The sequence below is a fragment of the Pteropus alecto genome, unplaced genomic scaffold (genome assembly GCF_000325575.1).
Source record: "Pteropus alecto unplaced genomic scaffold, ASM32557v1 scaffold11, whole genome shotgun sequence".
Classification (NCBI taxonomy): domain Eukaryota; kingdom Metazoa; phylum Chordata; class Mammalia; order Chiroptera; family Pteropodidae; genus Pteropus; species Pteropus alecto.
Genome location: NW_006431956.1, coordinates 10,949,811 through 10,975,838, shown reverse-complemented (window position 1 = coordinate 10,975,838; position 26,028 = coordinate 10,949,811). Strand labels below are relative to the sequence as shown.

At 35.2% G+C, this 26,028-nt stretch overlaps 1 protein-coding gene across 2 annotated transcripts in view; it reads right to left on the bottom strand.

The window, feature by feature from the left end:
- Positions 1-26,028, bottom strand: part of PLXDC2 (plexin domain containing 2) — a 366,773-nt gene that overhangs the window by 84,205 nt on the left and 256,540 nt on the right. For both annotated transcript variants that reach the window (XM_015585588.2, XM_025043487.1), the window contains exons 6-8: positions 24,004-24,122; positions 10,479-10,578; positions 3,040-3,044 (exon numbers count right to left, since the gene is read on the bottom strand). In XM_015585588.2, the coding sequence (XP_015441074.1) occupies positions 3,040-3,044; positions 10,479-10,578; positions 24,004-24,122 (224 nt within the window). The remainder of the gene's footprint in view (positions 1-3,039; positions 3,045-10,478; positions 10,579-24,003; positions 24,123-26,028) is intronic.

Below are 26,028 nucleotides of genomic sequence, written 5' to 3'. Positions count from 1 at the left end.
GTATCTATTTTCACCTGGTGCGGTTTTAAAATCAAGATGTAAAACAGCAATGTCTTTTTAGAAACTGATTATAAAAAAGCTGGCAATCATATACTTATGTACCCAGAAGTCTTTTTATCAATGAAGTTGAAAATGTTAGTATCCTATTTCACCAGTGGGGCTCCAGTCCACTGTCACCCAGACTATATTTAAGGCGTTTTCTTGATAGGTTTATATATTTTGAAAGATTTTGACATACGAAATCAAAGAGGTAAGATGACATCATTTCTTCAAAATTCCAGTGAATCCTTTAGGAATGGGTAGCAATTAAAAATTCTTCACAGCCTATATAAAGTTGGTTTTGCCAAAATAAGAATATGATTGCTTTAAAGATTTACAATAGATTTCTTTAATATAAGTAAAAAAATCAGTATTGCTATTTATTAAATATACAATATCACATCTAAGGAAGGTTAATAATTAGCACTTATACTACATGCAGGAAAATATAATAATTCATCAGCAAACCCAGAAGCGTCCCTGAGGAATAGGCTAGATAGACACTTTGATGAGAACTTTCATAATTAAAATCAGATAAATCTAAGCAAACATATTTTATAACAAACCAAGACTGTTGATAAAATAGGTTTAAAATCCCCTTTTAATAAAGAACCTGAATGTTAAACTAATGTGCCTGCCTAGGTTTGGTAAATGTCAATGGAAAAGGAATGTTATCAGCATTTTATTTAGCTCTTTGAATTCTTATAGTGACAGGAATGTGTTTCCCAAAGGACTGCATTTCCTGAATACTAGCATATCTATCAGGAATTATTTGGGAAGTTATGCTATTTTTTAAATATCATAGTATCCAATTTGGGGAAGTCAGGTGTCATAGTGGATAATAACACATGTTCTTGAACCATGTGTCTGGTTCAAATCCCAGTCTTGCTACTAGGTATCTGTGTGACCTCAAGCCCCTTTGAAAGCCTCTCTGTACCTCAGTTTCTCCATCTATAGAATAGAAACAATAGCACCTATATCACCAAGTTGTTTTGAGAATTAAAAGGAGATAACAAATGCAAATTATTCAGAACAATCCCTTTCACATTGCAAGTGTTCAATTAATGTCAGATATAATTTTTGTCTAACTTCATATCTCAACCATAGATCAGACAGGTTATAAGCTGCACATTATGATCTAATTTCTATGGATCTAAATTCACCGAAATCATATTAAGGCCCTGAAATCCGGCTTCTAGGAATTTATCTCCCATCTTATCTTAGAGAAAATTAAATCTGGGTTAACGTCAATAGACCCGACAATGATCTCTAGGGCATAAGGCATATTGTGGCCAGAAGATAGTAAGCCAGCTCCTAGTGAAAGTGATCAGGAACTGTAGATACCTACACATCCAGGAGAGAAGTCAAACATACACTTACAACCTACACGTATCTCTACTTTTCTCCACTCGTTTCCGATTATTCACCATGAAATTCTGCTCCAGAAGAGAAAAAGGAAGGGAGTGGCCCAAAATGAACTCTTTTGGAGCTAGGAATGGTTCTAGAGCCACTCAATGAATACCTCTTCGGGTTTATCAGATTGGAAAACACTGTTTAGAACTCTAATCCAATTAATTTCTTCTTGATGTAAGTGTGAGATGCCTATATACTTTGCAGACTGTAGAATTGATCAAACAGAGAAAATGCTGACTTTGTAGTATTTAATAAGGCATCATGAGGCACATGAATCATTTCTTTTTTAAAAAACTTTTAAGGTATATAAAAAGATTACTCATCTTCTGCCTTTGTCTAAATAGGCTGCGTTCCTATATACTGCTTTGCCATGTACTTTGCTGAACAATTTAGTTCTCAGAAATGAATGATGACATGGCTTTGCCATGAGATCACAGGGATGGGGATTTTCGAGTTTTCTTCATACTGAAGTTTGCACAGTATCTACCACATTAGCAGGTGCTTAAAATACTAGTTTCCTTTTTCATTTTGTATTATACTTTGAAAAGCTCAAACTACTAACATAATGACAGCGAAGCCTCTGGCAGTTAATTACGAATTGTGCATATGGGGTTAAGAGAGAGTGACAATCTTTGCTACGTTAGTTTTATCGTCTGCTCACACACCTCCAACCATTTGGGAGGAGATTAATTTAACAAAACCAAAATTAATGAGAATAATTTTTATTTGATGACCTGCCAATTAATGACAACTTCCAAATGGTCATTTCTGTTGTATTTCAGAGCTGCCCCTGTCAGCGACAAGTAATTAGGAATCTATTTACTGGTAGCTCCTGCCAATTCTAGAAGCTTTCATTTGATTCCAGAAATGTATTTAGCTTGGGTGTCTTTTTTAGAAAGTCAGACAAAATAATGTTGTAGCAAACATTCGGTCTTACTAGTGATACAGTTTCAACCGTTTTCTTAAAACTTTACAACACCAAAATCAACTCTAATGCCTATCAAAGATTTTTAAAAGTTGAAAAAAAAAGAAATTAAAACTTTGAGCAGACTAACACATAGAGAATAAAGTTCAGTAATCAGAGTCTTCAGGTGATGTGATTCAAAGTGCACTGAGTTGAATTTTGTGGAAATTCCGAGCAATAAATATTCACTCTAACCGAAATAAACAGTTTAAGGAGTACCCTGTGGTATGATTAACCATGATGTAGTTTATTTGTCTGTCCTAAAAGCTAACATTCACATAGAGAATGTATGAGTAATTTACTAAATTGGCTGATTCTTATATTTATATAAATATTTTAATATTTTCTCAATATTGTCATATAAATGATTTGCTAACATTTCCTTATTTATGCATTGCCAATGCTTAATGACTGGCCCAAATTTCTCACTTTCTTTTCCAGTTCCAACTGAGTCCACCATACAGTACCATTTATTGAATACTCTTTAATATAAATAGCATGAAAACTCAGGAAAAAAAAGAGACTCTTGAGGAAAAAAAAAAAAGTGCTATATTACAGCAGTTATAAGATTTCCACACAAAAATGCAATGCATTCACAGAGTTAGCTAGCTGTAGTTAAATAAAACATCTACAAAGAGAAGATCCTTTTGCCTCAAACTTCCTTTCATTCCTTCTATAATTCTAATTCTATTAAATAATAATGCAATTCAGCATTGGATAAAGCAACATAAACTTTAGGTGACTATGAAGTACGTGTATGAACCACTTAAATTTCCCTTTCACCATTCTCTCTCTGCTTGCAGAGTTTCAGGACACTGCTAAAACCTAAATGGCCAGAGTTCATGAGTTACTTGATCTAAAATCAGAAACTTGATCTAAAAGCAAGCCTCACTTTTCTTCTCCCTCCACATATATTTACTAATGGCTTAAAGGAGATGCATTTCCTAAATTCCTTCAGGAATCGTGCTGCCCAAGAAGAGTCAGGATAGTAAATGGTCGATGTAGTGTCACAATGGGCTGGTGTGACAGGCAGACTAGATTGTAGGTCTAACATCATGGTTCCCATTGGCCAACATACCTCTTTACTCCTGGGACTTATGGGGATACTCAGTAATGTACAATTGCAATGTCATTATTTTTTTTTCTGAGAGGAAAAAAGATCGTGACTTTATTAAAATTGGATGGAATACAGTAAGATTTTTTTTTTTATTTTAAAACCAAATTTTTGAAAAGCTTTTAGTGCTAAATCACCCATTTGGCACTTATATGAAGAAAAAGCCATGTATTTTCAAGAAACTAAACTTTTTATAGCAAAATTCAACTGGAAAAATTGACACGTGAGCGTTTTAAATGTAGGCAACCAGTATTAATTAAAAATAGAAATAATCTCTGTGTAGTGGGGAAGTGTAAGTTAAAACAGAAATAATCATTACGTAATAGAGAAAAAGTAAGAAATAATTAAGGCAAAGGAAAGTATAAATTTGAAGGCAAATATAGAAGAGAAAAGCAAAAAAATCTAATCTCTGAGGTCATAATTTAAAACAGAAAAGGCAAATAGAACTTGCTAGAAAAATTCAGTTTAGATTATTGTTCAGAATTGTTTGGGCTACTTTCCTATGCCTTTCATAGTTAGGCGACTACCGAGTCAAGTTTTACAAAGGTGAGCATTTCATTCACAATTCTGAATAAAATAAAAGGACATAAAACCATTAAGTTGGGTTTTTCCTCTTTAGATCAATAAATCCTAGCCTAATAAGGTACTCAGTAGATAACTCAAACAAATTAATGTTTAAATGTCTTAAAATATTAATGCTGTATTAAAGTCCCTTGTGTGACTTTTAGAATTTTACATTAGAAATAAAATAATTCAAATATTATTAAATAAATTGAAAGAAATATCTCTAAATTGGTAAAAGTGTACTTTATCTGAGATTGGTATAGGATAAGAAGTCAATGAATGAATGAATGGAAATAAAAGGAAATAGTTTAACCACAACGCTCTGAAGGAATTCTCTTTTGTTCACAGAAGTTCTAAAAAAAGAAACTCGAGTACGTTAAAATAAACTAATCAGTGATTTCTAATATCCGGAAAATTCTTAAATTTTGTTTGTTTCTTTTTAAAAAGCAAGTCAGGGTTAATTAAATGGGATATTTTAAAAATGCATGTATTTTAACAATAAAATCACTTTGCATAATAGTTTCTATCTTGGAAGAGTTTTATAAGAGGATATTTGATGTGGAAAACATCATATCTATTTCTTTTCCTTTTGTTGAGCCTTGCGTGAACTAGTGCATTCTTGAGAACCAGAGCACTCAGTGAAGCTGCGCTGTAAAGAAAGGCAATCTTATCTTTTCTAAAATGAATAATTTTGAAGTGTTTTCCATTTTGAGAAGAGAGAAGGTAAGGTAACACTGAACTGAAGGTTTTGTAGCTTGATTTGTCCTTAAACCAATGAAAAGACCATTAACTTCGAAAATAACAGGTGAGGCTCAGTTCGTTGAAAGAGCTTTAATTGGGTTATATAAAATATTATGAAAAAAAAATCAAGTTTTTCTAAGATTATTTATTTCTTTAATAGCTTGTCAACATTTTTTTTAATATTATAGTTGTTAAGTTAATTGTAATAGATGTGTCCTACCACCAAATCAAAACCACAAAATGTTTTTTCTGTGGAGGAAATCAGTTATAATGGAATTCTTATATATAAAAATGTATTGTTTAATCACATCTAAAATTCTAAGGCCTTTAAAAGGCAACAAAGTAAAAACTATGTTTATGTAAATATTATACTTGAAATTTAATATTTTATTTAAATATATGTATATGGTTTATTGACACCCCGTCCAATGTGGTAATCATTAGTTACATGTACCTCTTTATATTAAAATTAATTAATGAAACCCATTAAAAACTCAATTCCCCAACCTCACTAGCCACATTTGCATGAACAGTAGCCACATTTAATTAGTGATACCACACTGGACAGTTCAGATTTAGAACATTTCATTAGTGTAGAAAGTATTATTGAATGGTACAGTTCTATGCTATTATTTATTTATTTATTTTTTTTGAGAATTAAAGCTAAAGACATTTTGCATAGTAAAAAGCAAATCGCTGTTTTTGTTTGAGTTTTTTTTTTTTCCCCCAGTCTGTAAACATCATTTTGATCAAGCTCTTTGAAAAATACTGCCTGGTCTGTAACCTTATACAGAGACCATATATGGCAAGTTATATACAACGTTACTCAAAGAGTTCACTGAACCTCTCGGTATTTTAAAAGTACATTTGCTCTCCAAGTTGGTCGTCAGTTTTTTAATTTTAAAATGCTAATGTTTTTATTGAGCTGTGAATGATAGTAACCAACACAGCAAAGGCGCATTGTAGCATGAACTCCAAAAAATTTTAAAACAGCAGATGCCGATGGAAAAAGGACTGATGTTAAGAAAGAACCGGATAATGCAGCGCTTGTGAGGAGGATGAAGTGGAGTGGTCCAAGGCAGGGATTCAGAAACAGCCATTGTCATAACGTGTGGTAGAACTACTGTCAAGTTAGGCCAGCTGCTTTGTAGGTTGGTTTCTAGTACAAGAATTCTGCACGTGTGTGCTAAATTAACTTTCGCATTTCTAAAATGACATAGCCTTGAGGTTCCAAATAAAAGAACCGCAGGCATGAGTGGATTTTCTGGGTTTCTTGCTGGAAATGTTATGCTCGTTAAGCTCAGAGGGTGGAGGAGATGTGAGGTTGGATGGGAAAGGTCAGTACTGAGAGATTAAGACTGAAATGCAAAACAATCTGGAGGAGAGAGAAACAAAGAAGAACTGTACATTTATCCACGAAGACCTCTGCATACTGTGTAAAAAGATTTGGAGGGACATAAGCTGAGGCTGAGAAAGGACTTAATAGAGCTATTTAACAAGAAATTATGGAAACTACATATGGCCAGTGAATAGATGACAGTGTTAAAACCTCTTGGTAATCAAAAGAAAATTCGAGGAACAATGAGGTATCGTGTTCTGCTCATCAAATTAGCCAAGTTTAAAACATGACTATTGTGCCAGAGAACACTGGGGAACGGGTGGGCGTCTAATCCAGTGCTGGCCGGGAGCAAACTGTTACAACCTTTACAGAGAACCGTTCGTCAAAGTACATAAAAAACCACTGACATTCAATGGCTACATATTCATTTTTAAGAATCAGAGATGTGTAAAAATTTAAAAACAAGGATGTTCGGCATCGTTTCACTGATAATATGAAGAGCAACCTACATGACAAACCAGTGCTGAGACAGTTTACGTAAATTACGAAACGAAGGAATTAGTTGCAGCTATTAATGGCCACATTTTAGACAGGTACTTAGCAATATGGAAAATAAAACGTGGTGTATATATTACGGAAAACACAGGAGGTAAAGATATTTATAGCCTAAAGTCAATGTTCTTAATGTGTGTGTGTTTGTATGTATATATACTATAAACAAAAAGATTGCATACAGATACAAGGAAACATTGTTATCTCTGTGCAGTAGATTTGTAGGCGATTTAAATTCTCTTCTTTGTGTTTTTAGGTATTTTACAGATTCCTCTGAACTAACGTGCATTATGCTTATAATCGCAAGTACATTTTTACACTCGTATTTCTGGAACATATAACCAAAGTCATCGTATGCAAAGCTGTTTTTCGTTATCTGTAGCTGTGGAGGTTGAATCAGCTGATCTCTGTGGTTCTTTCTGTTTCTAAAGTTCCACAAAATATTTTATGAAAAACAGAAGGTGATGCAGAGACGTAGGTACACACAGACATCTAGATAGTCAGGACGGTACAAAACAAATGATATCTAAAGTAGGAGTTTCAGAGAGAGGGTGGATACCCAGGTGTTTTCAATGGAAATCTCGTGGCTTCACAATATGAGCACTTGGCCTGGATGTAGATGCCTTAGTATCGCTGTCTTTTTAAAGTTATAATGTTGATGATGATGAGAAATGCGTATTTAGTGCCAGGTACTGCATGCTGTATATACATTGCATCTTAGGTACTAAGATGATCATATGCATCTAAAGAAAGTTATAGAAATCAAACAAAATGCTCAAAGTCTCATGACCAGTATCCACACTATGATAGCCCTTATAGTTTCTAAATTTTAAAACTAATTTTTACCTTTTATTTTATTCGTTAAATATAAGGGTTGATTTTGGCATAGACTATTTTCATTTTTTTTTTTGAAGAAGCAAAGGAATTTTCCTTGTAACCTCAGAACTACTTACTAATTTCCTAACAATGCCTGAAATCCCTTTGATATTCTAAACTATCAGATCACCTGACCTTTTTAGGAAAGACAAGCCTACCTTAATAAAGTATGCTTGAAAGTTACACTGAAATCAATTACAATTTGGAAGCTTTTAAAAGCTGAAAAATGAGTTTTTTGTTGTTGATGTTATGATGAAGGGATGGGGAGAAATCTGCATAATAAATAAATAAAACTTGCTTTTTGAATGCTTTACCAAACCTTCACCAAATCTGATAAGAATAGTGTAGCGACCGTGGTCCCACAGGGGAAAATTATTCTCTAGACTGTAGCTCGCATTCCCATGTTACCATGGCTAGATTAAGCCAAGGATCTAGGTTCTATACCTCATGTAACTAAAATGATTAAAAGAACAGAAAATTGATCTTATGAGAGCAGGGTCCTGTGTAATGCACCATGGGAATCTGAAGAAATGAAGCCACCTATTACTTAGGATAATGATCAGTTTTTCCCTAAATTCACTCAGGAGAAGAAAAATGGGTAACAGAGATGAATGATTTAAATTCCCTCTGAGGATGACTCCTAATAACGAGGGCTGTACAGAATTTTGGAAAGGACTTAAATATTTGTCTAAATTCTGATTGCACAAATGAGTAACATAGAGATCTCAGGAAAAATAATACTTGGGTAACTTGTATTATGCTAATCTTGGGTTAGCCTAATCTCTCGTGTAAATAAGTACGTCTTTTTTTTTTTTTTTTTGGCTGAGACTACAATGCAATCATATCTCTTATACAGAAGCTCATGTAACACTTTACAAATGTGGGAACAGATTTCAAGGAGATTAAAATTTTTCTGTTCTGCAAAAGATTTTTAAGTAGAACATATCGATTCCAACATTCTTGCTAAAATATGGTCCCATCTAATGGCAGAGATGAGTGCTTCAGAAACTCAGAACTTCCATTTTTCCTTGGTTAATTTTCTCAGAATGGAACGCTGAAGGTCAACAGAAAATGTGAATGTCTCTCCAGCATTAGCTTGCCTGAGAGAAGCTTTGCCCTGAACTGGAAGCTTCAGTAACTTTTTAAGATAAATGCTGAGTCCCAAACTTTAGACATAATCTGTTCTCAAAATTCCTATGAATTTTGCCAATTTATTCAATGACATTTACATTTGGGAAGGATATTTTCCCCCAAAACATGAGCGTTACCCTATGACAATATAGCAAGGGATGCAAACTTTGCATTTTATGACAATTTAATACTTTAAGTACAATTTTATCATGTCTAAGTTGACACAACACTTGAATATTAAAATATTAAAATACATTTGTAAAAAAAATTTCTTTTGTATTTTGAAGGGTCTTTTCCTCCAAATGATAGTATATAAGAACTTCCGTGTGGACCAAGGTGCCTTCTGAGAAAGCTGCGAATAAAATCCTTTCTGGGAATGAAAATAACCCCCAAATAAACTAAAACTAGTTTTTCCTTTTACTTGTGCCATAATTGATTCAAGTCATGCTTGATTTCACACCTCTGAGAGAAGGAATGTGAGAATATTCTTCTACCATCAATGCTGGCTCTTCTAGGACTCAGCTTCTTACCTAAGGGTCCTGTCAGATGTCTTTAGTTGCCTCCACGTACTAATACATCCCTGCTTTGTTCACAGTATGATTTCGTGTCTGGAAAATCTGCCTTGATTTAACAGTTCCCTTGAATATTACCTCCCACACGTTCTTAGCCAACATGGAGAAAACACCATGATTCATATTCTTCCCCACGCAGAACTGCCACATACGAACGTTGTTTGAAACCACAGTTGTAAGATAACCTTATGTTTCCAGCCACTCCACTGCTCTGCAAAGTCTAAATAATTTCCACTGCACATACTTTCTATATTTTAGAGATGACATAATTGAACAGAATTAGCTCAAGTCAAGACCAAACAGCATATACATGTGATAAATTAGTTTACTACTATCATAAAAGAAGAAAAAGAAGTTTGGACAAAAGGGAAAGAAATGACCTAATCTTGACATGTATTTTATTATTGCCTCTTGCTTTAAATAAGCGCATTTAGGACACAAACAAACACTTGGAGTACTTACACACCCAAGCATCCCTCAGGACTATTCTTGAAATAGGAGAGATTTAAATAACAGAAGCTTTCAAAGAATGGCACTATAAAATCAGACTACTACAAACAGCAGTTACATTTTTCAGTTCCTAATATGATAAACAGCTTCCCAAAGTAGTACATGTGTTTTTATTCTACTATATGTAAACTAGACTAGATAGACAAAAATTATTTCAAAGAATATACATATCTTCTCTGGTAGTTATAATGCCACCAAAATTTTTATTTACCTAAATTCATACTTTTTCCTTTTATCTTCCTTTAGGCTCTCAAGTAGTTTTATGCAAACACGTTAATCATAAAAAGGTACAATTTTAGCTGATAAATGTATTCAAACTAAACAAAGAAAAAAGTCATATACCTATGAGTCCAATAATCTGTCTCTCTTTTATGTTCTTCTTATTAGTAAAAGAAATATATCTGCACAACCAAGCTAAGTAAACTAAAGAATCCAAAATACACATTCTTGCCTTGGCTACTTAATTGAACTTAAATGATTAGTCCAAAAGTAACAGAGAGAGAGAAAACGTAAGTAAAAGTTAAAACCAAACAATATAATTAACAAGCAGCAATTATCTAAGTGATTCTATTGTTCAAAGAGTTTACGTCTTCCCAGATCAATTTCCTTTAAATCTACCCCCACAGCAGGCTCAGACTTTGCGACTACCCTTCGTCTACATACTGGGAATTTGCTGGATCCTGTGGACCACGACGAATGCATCAGACAGCCCAACTTTCACTGGATGATTCGTCGAACTTATTTGTGTGACCAAGACAGGAATCTAAAAAAGAAAAAGCAGATTATCATGTGTTAGATTTCAATTTCATTCAGTGGTGGGGGTGGGAAGTCTGATCACCTGGTTTAATGGATAAAGTCAGGAGATGAAGATGGAGAATGAGAGAGAGAGAGAGAGAGAGAGAGAGAGAGAGAGAAGTGAATATTAGAGAAGAAGGGCATAATTACCCAAAATAACATCCATTTTGTGCTATTTGATGGGTCAAAGCGACAAGAAAGTTCCTGGTCCTACAGACAGCTACTTGAAAGCGATAGATTCTCAGAGAATCTAGCTGATGCTGGATGCTGAAAACTTGTCACGCACAGAGATACGCCACGAATGCATTTAGTGCTGATATCGTTTCAAGAACAGAAATTCTTCTTGCACTATTTGTTTCCTAAAAGACTTAATTATGTATTTATTTTCATAGTTTTGAAAAAACTCTTTGTTTACATGTCACCTTATAGATATAAATCCTAGAGAAGACAAATAGCTGCACTGCTAAATATCTATTTTAACGATATCATTGTTGATTACTATATAGTGATATTTGGCAATTGTTAATGTATGTCAAACTTTACCATTCTGGTTGAAATTCATATGGAAAACTTATGAATTATTATGTCAGCTCAGGGTCACACTTTCTAAATTTGAACCTCAGTGGAACCAGAATTTAAATATGTAGACATTTCTAATATTTACAGTTTAAAAAATTAGGACACATTGAGAATATATTAAACATGATATAATGGTTACCAATGAGACTAAATTTTGGAGTCTATTTTTTCCTAGACTTAGCAGAATCATTGGAAATACAATTACTATCTTTATTACCATATTTACAGACATAAAAAATGGGAATGAAACGGTCTTCAATAAATGAAAGGACAAGAAACAAAAAGGAAAGGATAAATGTACCCACAAATCTCTAGGTAGAATAAACAGATTGTGGGCCATCTGTGGGTAATTCCTTAAGGAATACAGTAGATCACACATTATTGTATAAACTATAACAAACAGCATAGCAATAAGAAGGAAGAAAAATAAGTTGGAGAGAAGATAAAACTGCATGTTTTTGCCCACGACATCATGAAATTGTAAAAGAGCTAATTTGTTGAAACTGACCAATTAAGAGGACATTTTGATGTTTCTGAAATTTCTGACGTCATCAAGTAAATGGAAGATGACATTTTGCCTTCATGTACTAAACCAGTCCTTTCTTAAACAAGGGTAAGTATGTCCAGTTCTTAACCAGCATTAAGAAGTATTCCGATATGTGGACAACAGAAGCAAACAAAACAACAACAACAAAAAACAAAACAACAATTTCTGTCCCTAAAAATTCATTGACCAAATAAAACTCTGATATACTTTACTTAGTGATTTACTAAGCCACATAGTGGCAATATATGAATCCCTTTTCTTAATGGGTATTACACTATTAGCCAGTTTTATGTGGAAGAGCACTAATATAAATGTAACTTACATTTAAGGCAGACTTACAGTTAAAGATAAAAAGACAAAGAGATGGGAAAAAATCCCAATTCAGCTTATATTTTGTACATCCTAATAAGACAAAGTCATAATACTTTTTAAATGGTAATATTAATAGATGCCTGCCTACGAGTAAGGAAACATAAAAGTTTTGCTACTGGCACTTGTCATTTGCTTTTGTGCTTCAAAATCTACGACTGTGGTTTTCCTCTGCCAGTGTAAAGAATTTTACCAGATAATTTTGTGGTAATTGATTATATTTCTTCTCTTCCCAAACTCAAAGCAGAACTTACGTTTTTATTGCTATCAACTGGAAAATCCCATTATGTTGTTATGGATATTATATTTTTCTACCAGAGTTTGTTTTCCAGGTCCCTTGGGCTCACTTCCTGCAGGCATCCCAATATAGTAGCTTTCTCCTCTCTTCAGATTATCCACCCTACCTTTTCTGTCTTTCCTCCTCACCTCTTCCCTTATCTAGCCATCTTCCATTTGATTTTGTTTTCTTCACCTCTTTCCTTCCCTTCACTCCATTCCTCTACATTTTGTCTCTAAGTCAAACCCTCTCCTCTGGTGCTTCTTATCTGTGGTGGACTGACTGCGCTGATGGCCTTCATCGATAGCCTCCTTGTACCCACGCCTTTTACCTTTTCACTTGGTGATCCTCTCCCAATCTGATTCTGGGCTCAGTGACATGGCAAAAGAAGACAACAGCAAATGTGAAGCAAAAAGCAGTCTTGAAAAAGTGCTCGCACATTTCCGCCTTTCTTGGTCCCCTGCCACTGCCGTGAGGACATACCCTGCTGCTTCGCTGAAGACATATGAGCGACATGTGGAGAGATAATCTCCTTCCAGCACAGATCATCCTTGACCTGCTAGCTTCTAGCCAACCCACCGGCTAACAGCTGACACATGAGCCCAGTTGAGATCTGTAGAGTTCAACCCAGATGAGCGGAACCACCAAGCTGATCCACAGGTATCTTGTGAGAGATAAGAAATGTAGTTGTTTTAAACCACTACATTTTGGGGTTATTTGTTCCATGGCAATACTAACCGATACATTCTCTATTAAAGATCTAATAGCCAATACAAACTTCTCTGGGTATTCCTACATAAAATGAAGTAGTATTCTTCTTGTTACGTTTATGGAAATCAGATAAATATCTCTTCACTTCCAGATACAATTACTGTTCCAGTAGAAAGTTTCCTTTTCTGCACCTTTTTTCACTCTTCTCTTTATTGTCTAATTTATTTCTTCTCCTCTGGATTCCAGAAACTAAGACCATTAGGTATGTTATCTTGATGCAGATTCATTTAACCCAAGAAAAATCCATCAAAAAGCAAAATGGGTAGGCTAAGAATATAGAGAGTGTTCTGTCACTGAAAATAATGCTATCATATATTGGCTAACCCTTTAGGAAGATAGTTGTAGACTTTTAATGACTCTTTCAAGCCTTAGATTCAATTATTTCATCCTTCTTAATGATCTGGACTTGTCCTGGCTTCAATGAGTAAATCCTTAATAACTATACAAACAAAAATATAAGGGTGATGCTCTACCTATACATGAAAACAGCACAGGTAGGGAGAAGTCATCATCTGCTTCTAAGGTTTACATTTTAACTTGCTACCAGTTTTTTAAATTCACTTATTCATGGGATTGTGACTTCTGAATACTTTGTCTGACAAATTACTATTCCCATAAATATCTCTATTATGAGTTGTAATATAATGTGGGAATGTAAAGTAGAAAATAAATTTCTGAGAATGTCTACTATATATAAATTATTTTTCCCAAAAGGCATATATACTCTCCATGTTATTTGGTAAGACAGAAAGAATTCATTCATTCATCAGATATTAATTGAATATTTTCTTTGTGTTATTGTAGGCACCAGAATTACAGAAGAGAAGAAAGCAAAGACCTGCTCTCATAGAGGTTACATTTTAGAGGTGACCTCTTTAAGAGAAAGAGTCATAGAAGTTTTCCGTGATAAGGTGACTTTTCTGCAGTAAGAGAGCCTGCCATGTGGATACTTGGAGAATAGCTCTGAGTAGGACCAGCATCTACAAAGGCCTCAACTAAATTGCTTTTGGTGTCTTTTATGAATTACAAGGTTATGACTAGAACAGAAAGAGTAAATAAAAATGACAAAGTCTGAGATGGAAGGCGGTGGAGGCAGACTACAGGGAGCATGTATTCCCTGTAAGCCATGCCAATGACTCTGGATTTGACTTGAAGTCATAGTGGGAAAGTTTAGAGTGTTCAGAACAGAGGAAGGGCATTCCCTTACATCTGAGAAAGATCGCGCTGGCCGCTGCGTGATCAAGACTCTGGGGAGCAAGGGGAGGCAGAGAAACTAGTTAGTAGGTATCTCAGCTGCCCAGGTAAGGGATGGCTAGTTTGGACTACACCAGAGTGGTTAAGTGTCAGAGGTGGAAGCAGAACAAGAGGATGAGTTCTGGATGAATTGTGAAGGTATGTCATCAAGACATGCCCCGGATTTAATAAGGAGAGTGAGAGAGAGGAAAAGTAGCAATGCCACCAGGTTTCGGTCTCAGTAGCAGGAAAAACGAGGTCACGCTCTTCACCAGGGTGGCCGTGTTGCAGACTTGCGATCCATTCGCGTTGCGGGCTATGAGAACGGTGTCCCTTGCGTGTGCAGAGGAGAATCTGTGCAGCTCTAGAGGGGAGTGTGACACGTTCTACGATGAAGAAGATGAGGAGGGGAGGGCTGTAAAAGAACGATGACTTTATGGCAAGGCCACTGGCTCCGAACGCTTTTCTTTAACATCTTATAGAGTTCATGAACGAGAGCGTAGGCTTTCTAAAACTGGGTATTTTATCCTGATTAAATATTAAAATAAAAATGTATAAGAAGCTTTCGATTCCCCACATCTTCCTTGAAGCCACCCAAGACTTTTACAAAACGATTACATATCAGGTTTCGGCGGGGGGGGCGAAATAAAAGCTTCCGTTAGTTGAATTAAATGCCTAATGTTGTAAAAGATTAACGAGGAAGAGATGAACTCTGGGCTTTCTCAGCAGTTTCTTTCGGAAACATGTCTGCCTGTTGCCATCTGATATTATCATTATCTCTATTCTGCCTTCTTGGACTGTAATCTTTTTACTTCCAGATATCAAAGGCGTGGGGTCGTTTTGAGAAAGGATCATTCATTCACTCACTGCAGCCAAGGAAGTGGGCCGTGTAAGCATCTGTGAGCAAGTCAGATGAGTCTGCTTGTTTCTATGTCAGTGTATAATGAGAGACCCTTAAAATAAACCAGGAGTACTGCTAAAAGCACATTTAAAATGAACTACTACTTGATTAATATCAACAAAACGACTGCATGTGTGTGTACAAATAACTATCTAGACTTACAGCTGATATTGTGCAAAATTAGCTCTAGAAAAGGTCTGCTATATTGTCATAATCACCTCTTCTGTAGAGGGCTCTGTATTTACAAGGATATTAAGTACTCAAGTTAGAGACACCATGAAACCATGGCTAAGGATGACGTCCAAGTCAAAAAACTCTAAAAACTTTGCTTATGAGAAGCTATTTTTTATCTTTTCTACAAAGTTATATTCATCTGGATAATACCTCCTAAGCTAGTTCCTGGGGGTGTCAGGAAGCCAATCTGTAAGTACACGAGCTTTTAACTACCTGAACAGTTTTTAAACAAGAAATGTAGCTTTATTATTTTCATGTGCCTATAATAGTTGCCTTTTATGATCAAAGCAAAACTTACTTTTCACTTGGCCTCTCTATGATTTGTATTGAATCATACATGTCTGAGAATGAGTTGTATTACAACTACATTCATTCCACAAGCTAGGCATCGAAAAGAAGCCTTAATGTCAGTTAAAATATGCTTTCATTTGGCTCGCACCAACAGTTATAATTTTTTTTAGGTATTTTAATTTTTATCCCATTTTACAAGACAAAGATACATTTATTATTTAAGTATAAAATTTTCTGTAACTGATATAGTGAAGCAAATTAAGTGTAGATGCATAAAAGAGTCATAATAACTAGACAAAATGAAGGCAGGAAAGATATCAGGAGTAAGCAGAGGTAGGGCAGAACACACTGGCCTCTGGACGAAGATTCAGACTCAAAATCTGCCCCCTTTTCCACGCTATGGTATCATTCAGCGAGATGCAAGGGACCGATACAATGCCTAAAATGTGAACTTGTACATCCTTCTCTGAAACAGGGAGATAACAGCATGCTGCTTGACTCAGAGGTAATGGGATTTTATTTTCCTGTCTGTTCTGCCCTGCAAACCTCACCAAAACATTCATTTGTTTCCATTATGGACCCAGCTATCTGTCTAATAAGGAGTACAGCATCTCAGCAAGGGCTTGATTGTATAGCATGTATGCCAACGTATGAATCACATGCCTATCAGAATGATAACTGGAAAAGAATTACTCTAGACTTATTTTTGTTCACTCGCTAGTAGCCACATATATATAGCCACATATATATTACTGTTTTACCCATTCTCATTTGCATTCAACCCGTAACTTCCTACCTCATCTTCCTTAAATGTCCCATCTGGCTTCTGCATTACTCTGTAGGGTATCTGATTCTAAAAAGTCCACTCTTATTTATTATATTATCAAAACAACACATAAAGTCCAGAGTATTAGTGCTTAGGTGTCTGAAAACTACATTCGAATAGAAAGGCTACAGGTTAAAACTGACAATATAAAAACCCATTTGCTTTCCATGTCGTAAACATTTCATACAATGATTTTAACCCATTTTGAGCTTATGGTTCCTGAACTCTTTCGTACACAGGTACCAAGCAAGGCCCTTGATGGCATGAAAGCGAAGGAGAGCCCTACACTGAAGACTCGTCCTAAACATCTCTCCTGCCTCATCTGCACATTCATACCCCACAGAAAATGTGGACAGAGACAAATCACAGTGTAAAGCTGATAAGCAGAGACAGCTCCTACATTAGAAGAAGAGTTTCAAACTTCACCCCTACAGAAGCTGGTGCTGGCCTGGGATAAGAAGGAAGAAACTGGTGAGGGAGAAATTGGAGGAAGCACACCCTGAGTAACAAGTGACCTCAAGCTTCTGATTTCTCAAGAAAATGTGCAAATCTATATTTTTATTTGAAACCTTCTGATATTGAAATAGTGGCAACAAAGCCATTTATTAAACATGCACATGCACGCACACACACACACATCGGTGACCTCTGATTGAAAGGCTGCCCACTACAAAGCTGGCAAATGACGTGGAGCTTCCTAGAAATGACAACAGTGAGGCAGGTGGGTGCCCGCCGCCTTAAAAAGCATGTGCAGCTCAGCTCAAGAGGATCAAAAGTGTGGTGGGGACTTTATTTGGAGTGATAGCTGGATAAAGGAATGAGTCTAAACATGGCCTGGGAATAAAACACTAAGGGAAAAGCAACGGGATTCAGCATCTCTGGGTTTGGGGAGTCACAGAATGCAGAGCGGTCTTTTCGGTCATGAAGCATTAGAGCAGGGAGACTGCGCATGGCCTGATGCAGGCAGGGGCACCTTGTGAGACAAACCTCTCCAGTGACACCTCAGGGATAAAAGGGAGTGAGGCTTGGGAGCAGAAAGTGCACCCAGAAAGATCGAATACATTGCTCAAGAACCACTAGGTCGCTATCGGTACAGCCAGCGTCAGAAGAAGTCTTCTATGTCTACAAAGATTTCTTCCAGGTTATTGATTCCTCTACCTTGCTACTTTCTTTCTTTTCTTTTTTCTTTTCTTCTCTCTCTCTCTCTCTTTTCCTTCCTTCCTTTCCTTTCCTTCCTTCCTTCCTCCCTCCCTCCCTCCCTCCCTTCCTCCCTTCCTTCCTTCCTTCCTATTTATTCATTTATTTATTTTTACTCACAGCATTTGTTATTGGAACATTGTAAAGGGAGAATGGTTCAATTTGTCATTTTCTTGCAATATGGAAAGTAAAAAGAAATGAAAACTTCTGGAGCTTTTATGTGTGAGGTAACTAAAAAATAAAAGAAATCCACAAATGCAAATAAATTAGATCCTAACTAAAGCCATGTAGATAAAATTTTACACTTTATGTATTTAAAATACAGGGAGGTATGATAATATAAAATCATTTGTCTATATCTTCCTTAGAATATTGCTTGAGTTTATAATCAGCATTTTATGTTATCTGGGTTTTCTCAACCTTGTATTATAAATCTATTAAATTTTAAAATAAATTTTATTTAAGTTAAATATATGAATATTTATATACATATTTTCTCATATAACTATAAAGTTTCTTGGATGTATCTATATGTGTGTGCATATATACGTACACATATATTATATTAACACAAACCACAACTACAAAGTTTCTTGGATATATATGTGTGTTTGTATATATATACACATATATATTAACACATGGCAAACATTTTCACACATACAGCAATAGACATAGGAGGTAAATTACTTCATATCTAAATGGCAATTGTCTCTCTATTCAGTTCTTTTTGGTTTTCTCTTATTCTCCTGAATTATTTTTCCCCATAAATTTTACAAGCTCAGCAAATGTTTACCTTTTAATATTTTAAGGATGATTACCATGAATGAAGGGTCATTAAAGTTTAAATAAGAGAAATACTCTTTGAAGAAATTCAAAAAGTATATCAAGGGTGTCATTTAAACCTTCAGCCAACTGGCATTGTTGATTTATTAACTATGCATTCTTCCACAGGAAACAGTAAATGTTACACTAAGGAACATTAGGTTTAAATATTTAAATGATAGAATAGATTAAAAAGTGATTTTACCTAATAAACAATAAAGTTTCACTATACCGACCTCCTCTAAAATTTGCTGCTGAAGGAGACAATAAGATATTCAACCAAGAAAATGGATAGACTAGGCTGACTCTCAGGCAGGGCATGTATTCTCTGATTTCCCCATCACTCTGCAGAAAGAGATTACATGACATTTTCTTTCAATCACATTGTCCGACACTGATGACCACCCTTTTCCTCTCATGAGCTGGTGATAATAAAAAATTACCAAATTTGCAATAGACACAAAAAGAACGACATCCTTTCCTAGTTTGTATTTTAAGTAACAATAAAATCAAAATATAATAGGAGAAGGGAGATGAAGCAAGTCAGAGGAAAGGACATTTCTAAAATACGATGCTACAGTAGGACGGACAGCATCAAGAACTGTAGAAATCTGATTTCAAATTTCTGTTTTTGGAATGAAATCTTTTTTTATGAATAGGTAGTTTCCTTGTTAAATTATCAATAGACACAAGAAAAATATCAAGCTTATATCTATTGTAATGAAGCAAACAATCATCACTATTAGATGACAATTTATATTAATAAAGAATCTGGGATCTAGGGTGATAGCTAGTTATTAACGGAATAGGTAATGAGAATTCAATTTTCCCAATTCCATTTATCTAGGAATGCATGTTTTTATTATTATGTTTTAGCTTCTTTTCCTTTTTGAAAAACTGAATAAAGCAAGAAAAATTCTATGAAAGGCAAACCATTCTCACCTCATGCTCTCTCAAGTGGCTAAATTACAGTATAATATTGACTACCCAGGAAAGACTGTTGAGGATATCAAAGTGAGTTAAGATGTTCAGTCATTTCTTCAAAAGGAAGTCTGTAGGGAGGCAGTATGGTACACTGGTCTGGCCCACAGACTCTGGAGTCATATTCCTTCGGATGAATCTTTGTTTCACAATTTGGGGAAAGTTATTTAACCTCTCTGGGTATTTCAGGTTCCTTCTCTGTAGAAGATAAAAGTAACTACTTCTTGGGTTTTGTGAAAATTACATGAAATAAATTTTAAGCACTTAGGTAATTGCCTGGTATGTATAAAAAGCTCAATAAATGCTAGATTTATCAAATTTGGAAGCTATTATTAAAAGTGAATAGGACTTCTGGGTACGGCAGACAGCTCGTATAAGATCATTTCTACTACCAAGATCAAGCAAAAAAGGTGAATTATGGATGGAAAGCATCTGCTGAAGGCATCAGGTGGCTACCAACCGGCAAAGACTTGAAAAGCCACAGATCCAGAGAAAGGGACTCATGGAACTGAACCCAACATCACCTTCCCATCAAGGAATCGGACAATTCACAAGCCAGGTTTAAAGGCTGAGAAGCTGAGCAGAGAGTACTTCAGGTGGTCTCATGGAACTGAGGAATATACAGGGCCACTAAGGCCAAAGGTCCACGGTAAACACCCAGGCCTTACACGAGGATTCCTAATGGACTGTATTCCAAGGTGAGGTCTAAGTGGCACTAGTCAAGCTTTTATGAACACCGATGCTCAGCTGAGAATGAGCTTAGCCCTGCAGAGGATTAACCTGTTCCATCTAACTGCCAATCGAAAAACAGTTAAACCCTCTCTGGAGAAAGAAAACATCACATGCAACCTCACAGGATCTCTTTAGTATTTTGTAAACAACGCCCAGCATTTGATCGAAAATTACCAAGCATGGAGAGAGACATGACCCATGAATGAAAAACTTGAGGGAAAAAATCCAGATGACAGAAACAGATGCATAGGAAATCCAAATATTATAATTATCAGCCACAAACTTTCAAAGAACTGTTATTAACGTATTTTAAAGAAAACAGATGACAAAATGTTAATTTAATCACGTAATTAAATTTATGCAAAAGAAACAAATGAATACTTGAAACTAAAAAGTGCATTAAAGTGAAGAGTTGATAATTTGAGAAGAAATTTTTTAAAAGATATATTTTTTGTGCTTTGGCTTCATCCTAAGTCAACTATATCTTTGAAGTTAACAAAAATAAACAGCTCTGTAACAATAAGGGCCTATAATTTAAAAGAGAATTTGAAATCTGTGGTTGAATAAGACAGAACTATAATCTCACAAGAGACAACTTAATTATGTAAAAGAATCTTTGCCTCCACTATTTCTCTCATCAGAGAAACAGAAGGCTGGGAAAACACTGGGACTTTGGTGAAGGAACGCTGGATGCTGTGAGCTAATCTCCACTCACTCGTATTTGAAACAGTGCTAGTGCTTTCCCTAGCTCAATCCCATTACAAGCAAGATTGTTATGAAAAGCACAAATGTATTTTCTAATTTATTGGTCATTATTTACCTAGCTGGAGAAATGATGATATACAGAACATGACAGAAATGAAAATCATTTGAATGGTCAGTATGGGTATATTAAGATTTATAAAGAGAGACTACTGGAATAAATTAGCTACAGGAATAAATTGTTTCAGGATAATAAAAATGAAATTTATGTCAATAAATTTCTTTAATGTATTACTAATTTTACTCTACAACTTAACAAAGTCCTTTATTGGTATTTTCTACATAAATCAGAATTTTTCTTCTTACTCACATATAATAGAATAAAACAAAGCTGGCAGTAGCCAGCTAGAAGCTAATTATTACAGAAAGAATTATATTACTGCCCTATCTATAATTTTGGTTCTTTAAATTTAACTTGGATAGGAACACAAAATTATACTCTGTAAAATCTTATGTTCTTATGATTTTGTTAGCTTGGCAAGTTAACTAGGAATAGTTCTGATTTTGTGGGATTAAAATTGTGTAATATACTAAAATTAGATGAAAAGATTAAACACCAAACATTAACAAATATTTATTGGAAAAAAAATGAGTAATACATATGTGAATTGTTACACATAATCTCCTTGGTAAAAAAATGTTTAAGTACCTTGGGATCACCAAATTAAGGTTTTGAGTCTTAGATTTATCCTCAACTAGCTCTATGACCTCAGCATGTCACTCAATCTGCTTAGCTATAAAATAAAGCATGATATAATTCCAGAATTAAGCCACATGCATTTTTTAAACACCGATTTGCCAGTACCTCTGTGAAGGTTAAGAATATTAAGAATATAAGATATTGTAAAATAATTGAAAATTATAATGTATGTGAAGGCACTCTGTCAGATATAATACATTATGCAAATAACTATTTCGTGCTATTGTGATTATAAACATTTTTCTACAAGTGCCAAGAGGATCTACTTCTCACCTCAAATGCAAGGGGACTTTTATTGTGGCAAATTTTACAAAGGGAAATTTGCTTCAGCAAATAAAATGCATGACAATTATCAGAAAAAACAAAACAAAACAGTAGAACAGGAAATAAGAAACTGCTTTCTAACCAGTTCAGAGTAAGGACAGTAAGGCAAATAATAAAGTAATGACTTCTTTGGAACTCTGAGTTCAGAAAGACGGATGCTTGACAGGACAATAGTCTGAGAATATCAGAAAGTGTTAAAATTGCCTACAGCTTAATATTTCCCATGCCAAAACAGAAAAATCGTCATGGAAAATTTTTCTTTGATTAAAATAAAGAAAAAATTTTTAGAAATAAGAAACCCACTGTAAACAGAGAATAGGGGGAAAAAAACTGTTACTCTGAAATGCAAGACATCCATTGAGAACAGTGTAAATGGAGATGACAATTTTGATAATAAAGACTAGAGAGAGAGACCACAATAAGAACACAAACCTCTGTTTTGACAAAGACTACAGTTAGTGAGGTTTAAGACTCTAGACTTACTGACCCTGTGTCTTTCCAGAAACTTTACCACTGTTGGTTAAAATTGTTGAAAACTAACATTCCATAACATCACTCTGCAGTCTCAGTAGCACACTAGATTGTAATGAAAACTTGAAATGAATAAGTTCCTTTGAGTGACATTCTCTCAGTTTCCAGAGAGTGTGATTTAAGAATACTGCAGGCTATGATATCAAAACATAGCTCTGGATAAAGAAACACCAAGCGCAACAGATCCTGTATATAATATATTCTATTTATATTATTTCTCCAAGTAAATAATTAATTACACACAGAAGAATTCTTCAAAGAAGTGGACATATCGAGCCTAGTTATAAGATTTCCAACAGCTGACTTATTTAATAAAAATATAATTATCCATCACTTTACAGAAAAGATAAATTTCAGAAGTCCTGACCAAAGTGGATCCTTTTAAAATTGTCAACATCCTCTTAGTAGTCAGGGATTCATTTCCTAAGGAAAAATAATCCTTCACTTGAAAATAAATATCAAGCCAGTATGATTATAAATACCTATCAATCCATGGGTTAATAGTCCCCTTTATCAATACACATTGTCAGAATTTCTCTCATGCCTAGCGACTGCCTAAAACATCGCATCTGCTGTTCCTGGAACTTAATTCATATATGCTTTGTTTTCTTCCCCAAAAGTTAAGGTTATCTAACAGATCTTTATTACATTATCAAAAGAGTTTTAAATCAAACATGCTATTATTCTAATCTAGACATTCTGTAAATTTAAGGCTACGATTTAGTAAGTTTCCATTGTCTACTTTGTCAGTTCGGTAACATAAACCATAAGTTTAAATTCCCTTGTTCTTCCTGTCACTTAGATTTCCAATTAATCTTTCCTGTCAGCTTGCAATGACCACTGATGAAAGGCTGTCCTGTAACGCTTTTAGTACTGGGTCATTGAGCCGTATGAATTTTCACGCTTACTAATACTTTTGGAGATAGAACCAAAAAATTTACGGAAATTGAAAAGGGAAAAACAAACAAACAAAAACATATCTATAAACAATAACATTCTAAACTGGAAATATTTTTTCTTAGAGTTATTTCATTATAATATCACTAGAATACAATTATTCATTAATTTTATAAAATTCATAGATCATAATGCCAATGACAGCAGAATACAAAACAAAATGAGCCTTTCAAAGAATTACCAATCAATTTTACCCAGTAGATTAAAAACATTATTTTATGAAGCAAAAGAAACCAAGAAGTGAGAAAATTATTTGAGATTCATGACTATAAAGTATTCCTTTCCTGACACTTGAAGGAAAGAACAGATAAGAGGTCAAGGTCAAGGGGGAAGGAAATCACCAAAACATTACTTACTTCCTTGTATCCAAAGATAATGCGTCCGTCCATGAGCAGGGTTGCCTGGAACGTGAAGCTTCCCAGGTTGTAATTATCCTGAAGATGTACGTGGTCCCACTGAACAACAAGTGCTGTGCCTATAAACCCCATCAGAATGGAAGAAATGCAATGAGAAAAACATATCAATCAATTCCGATGGGAGCCTTCACAAAAACATGCAACTAGCCTTCAAATCTAGCAGTTGTACTGCTTGAATTTTTATATGGTTAACTGGAATTCTGTTATTGAAACAGCATTTAGAATATTGTTAAAGAATTGAGTATTCTCTAAATATTTGGTAAGATCTAACCTCACACTGAGGTTAACACTGAGCCCAGTATGTGGGGGGAATTTTGCCTTAGGAAGCCCATTAATGTTAATGGGTACTGTCTGCTTAAATTTCTATGAGCTGCTTTCAAAATGCAGCCCAAGTGAATTGAATGAATTTCAAATACATTGATAAATACTGAGAAAGAAAGAACATATTCAGAAAGCTAGAGTCACTTAAACAAGTGACTCTATCTCTTCCATACTTAGAATTATACTCTTCCACACTGAAGAAGTTCTTTTAACATTATTGGAAATATTCTTCTTTGATTTACAATGTCTGCATTTCTGTCTTTGTTGTATAGCTTCGAGGAGACGGCAAGGTACCTCAAAGAGCCCCAGGCTACAATTTCTAAAGCCTCCTTGAAGTCCATAAGTATAAATTTTCAGTGCTATATATTCATATTCTGATGAGTCAATCTGCCAGTGTTTACTATAAAACTATTAATGTGAAATATAAACTGAAACGCAGTTTAATACCACCAACGAGAATCCAGACATTTGTTTTAATTGACATTGTTTAATTAATGTGAAATATAAACTGAAACGCAGTTTAATAGCCACCAATGAGAATTCAGACATTTGTTTTAACTGACATTGTTTATTCTCTCTCTCTCTCTTTTTTTTTTTTAAGAAAACAAATGAGCAGCTAAGACTTTTGCTTGGCTCTAAGTGTTAGATTTTCTGTTTGGTGAAAAAATCACATTGCCAAAAAATGTTGCATAGAAAATGAGACTCACAGACTAAAAGAGCATGACTTATTTCCCAGGTTGGTAAATGTCTTATTAAAAAAGAAAAAAAAAATCAAGAATGTATGACAGGAAGAAAAAGAATGCACGACATGGAGCTTCTGGGTTAGTGAAGATGCGGAGGTGCTGGAAGCTCCACACCCCTTGCCATACTCATTTCTCCCACCTGACTGTTCCTGAGTTAATCCCTGTACAAAATGATTGGTGCGGAACAGAATACTGTATTTACTCTGCTTTTGACTATAACTTAAAGCTTTTGGTGGCAACCTAAAAGGCTCCTGAATTTCTCTCCTCACGTGGACACACTGAATGTATAGCTACACACGAAACAATTTCCTCTGAGAAAAATCCAGAACCTAGCTGAGTGACTGCTATGCAATGGGCAACTGAGAAAATACCCACATGGAAATTGCATGCATTTAGGTGCTGACTGTGTCCTCTCTGGAGTCCAAAAGAGCCCGTGGGCTCTTATCCACTGTCCCCTTCTTCCTTTTGGCTCACTCCAACCATAGCACCAGGTCACCAGCATCTCTGTGGAAGCACCTTACACACATGTCTGGCACCCAGTTTTCATGGTACCAGCTGAGGGACAGGCCCCCAGATGGTCTTTGTGATAGACAGTGGAATTTGTTTTCATGAGTCCCACAAGACTGCAGCAGACAAAGAATCAATCGCTATTGGGCATAACCTTGAGCTTATGGATATTCCCTAGGGATCATCAGAGATGGAGCAGGTGAAAATGCCCATCTCTCATTCTTCCCCTGGAAGAGGTGTGACTGCATATTTTACAAGCTGCTGCCTGACGGTCAGGCACCTAATTAGCAGTCATCTGGGTACTGACTGTCATCCTCCCCAGAGCTTGAAGGCGCCGGTGGGCACTTCCCCCACCCTCTCTCCCTCTTGCTCCAACAAAACCAAGTTGCCAGTA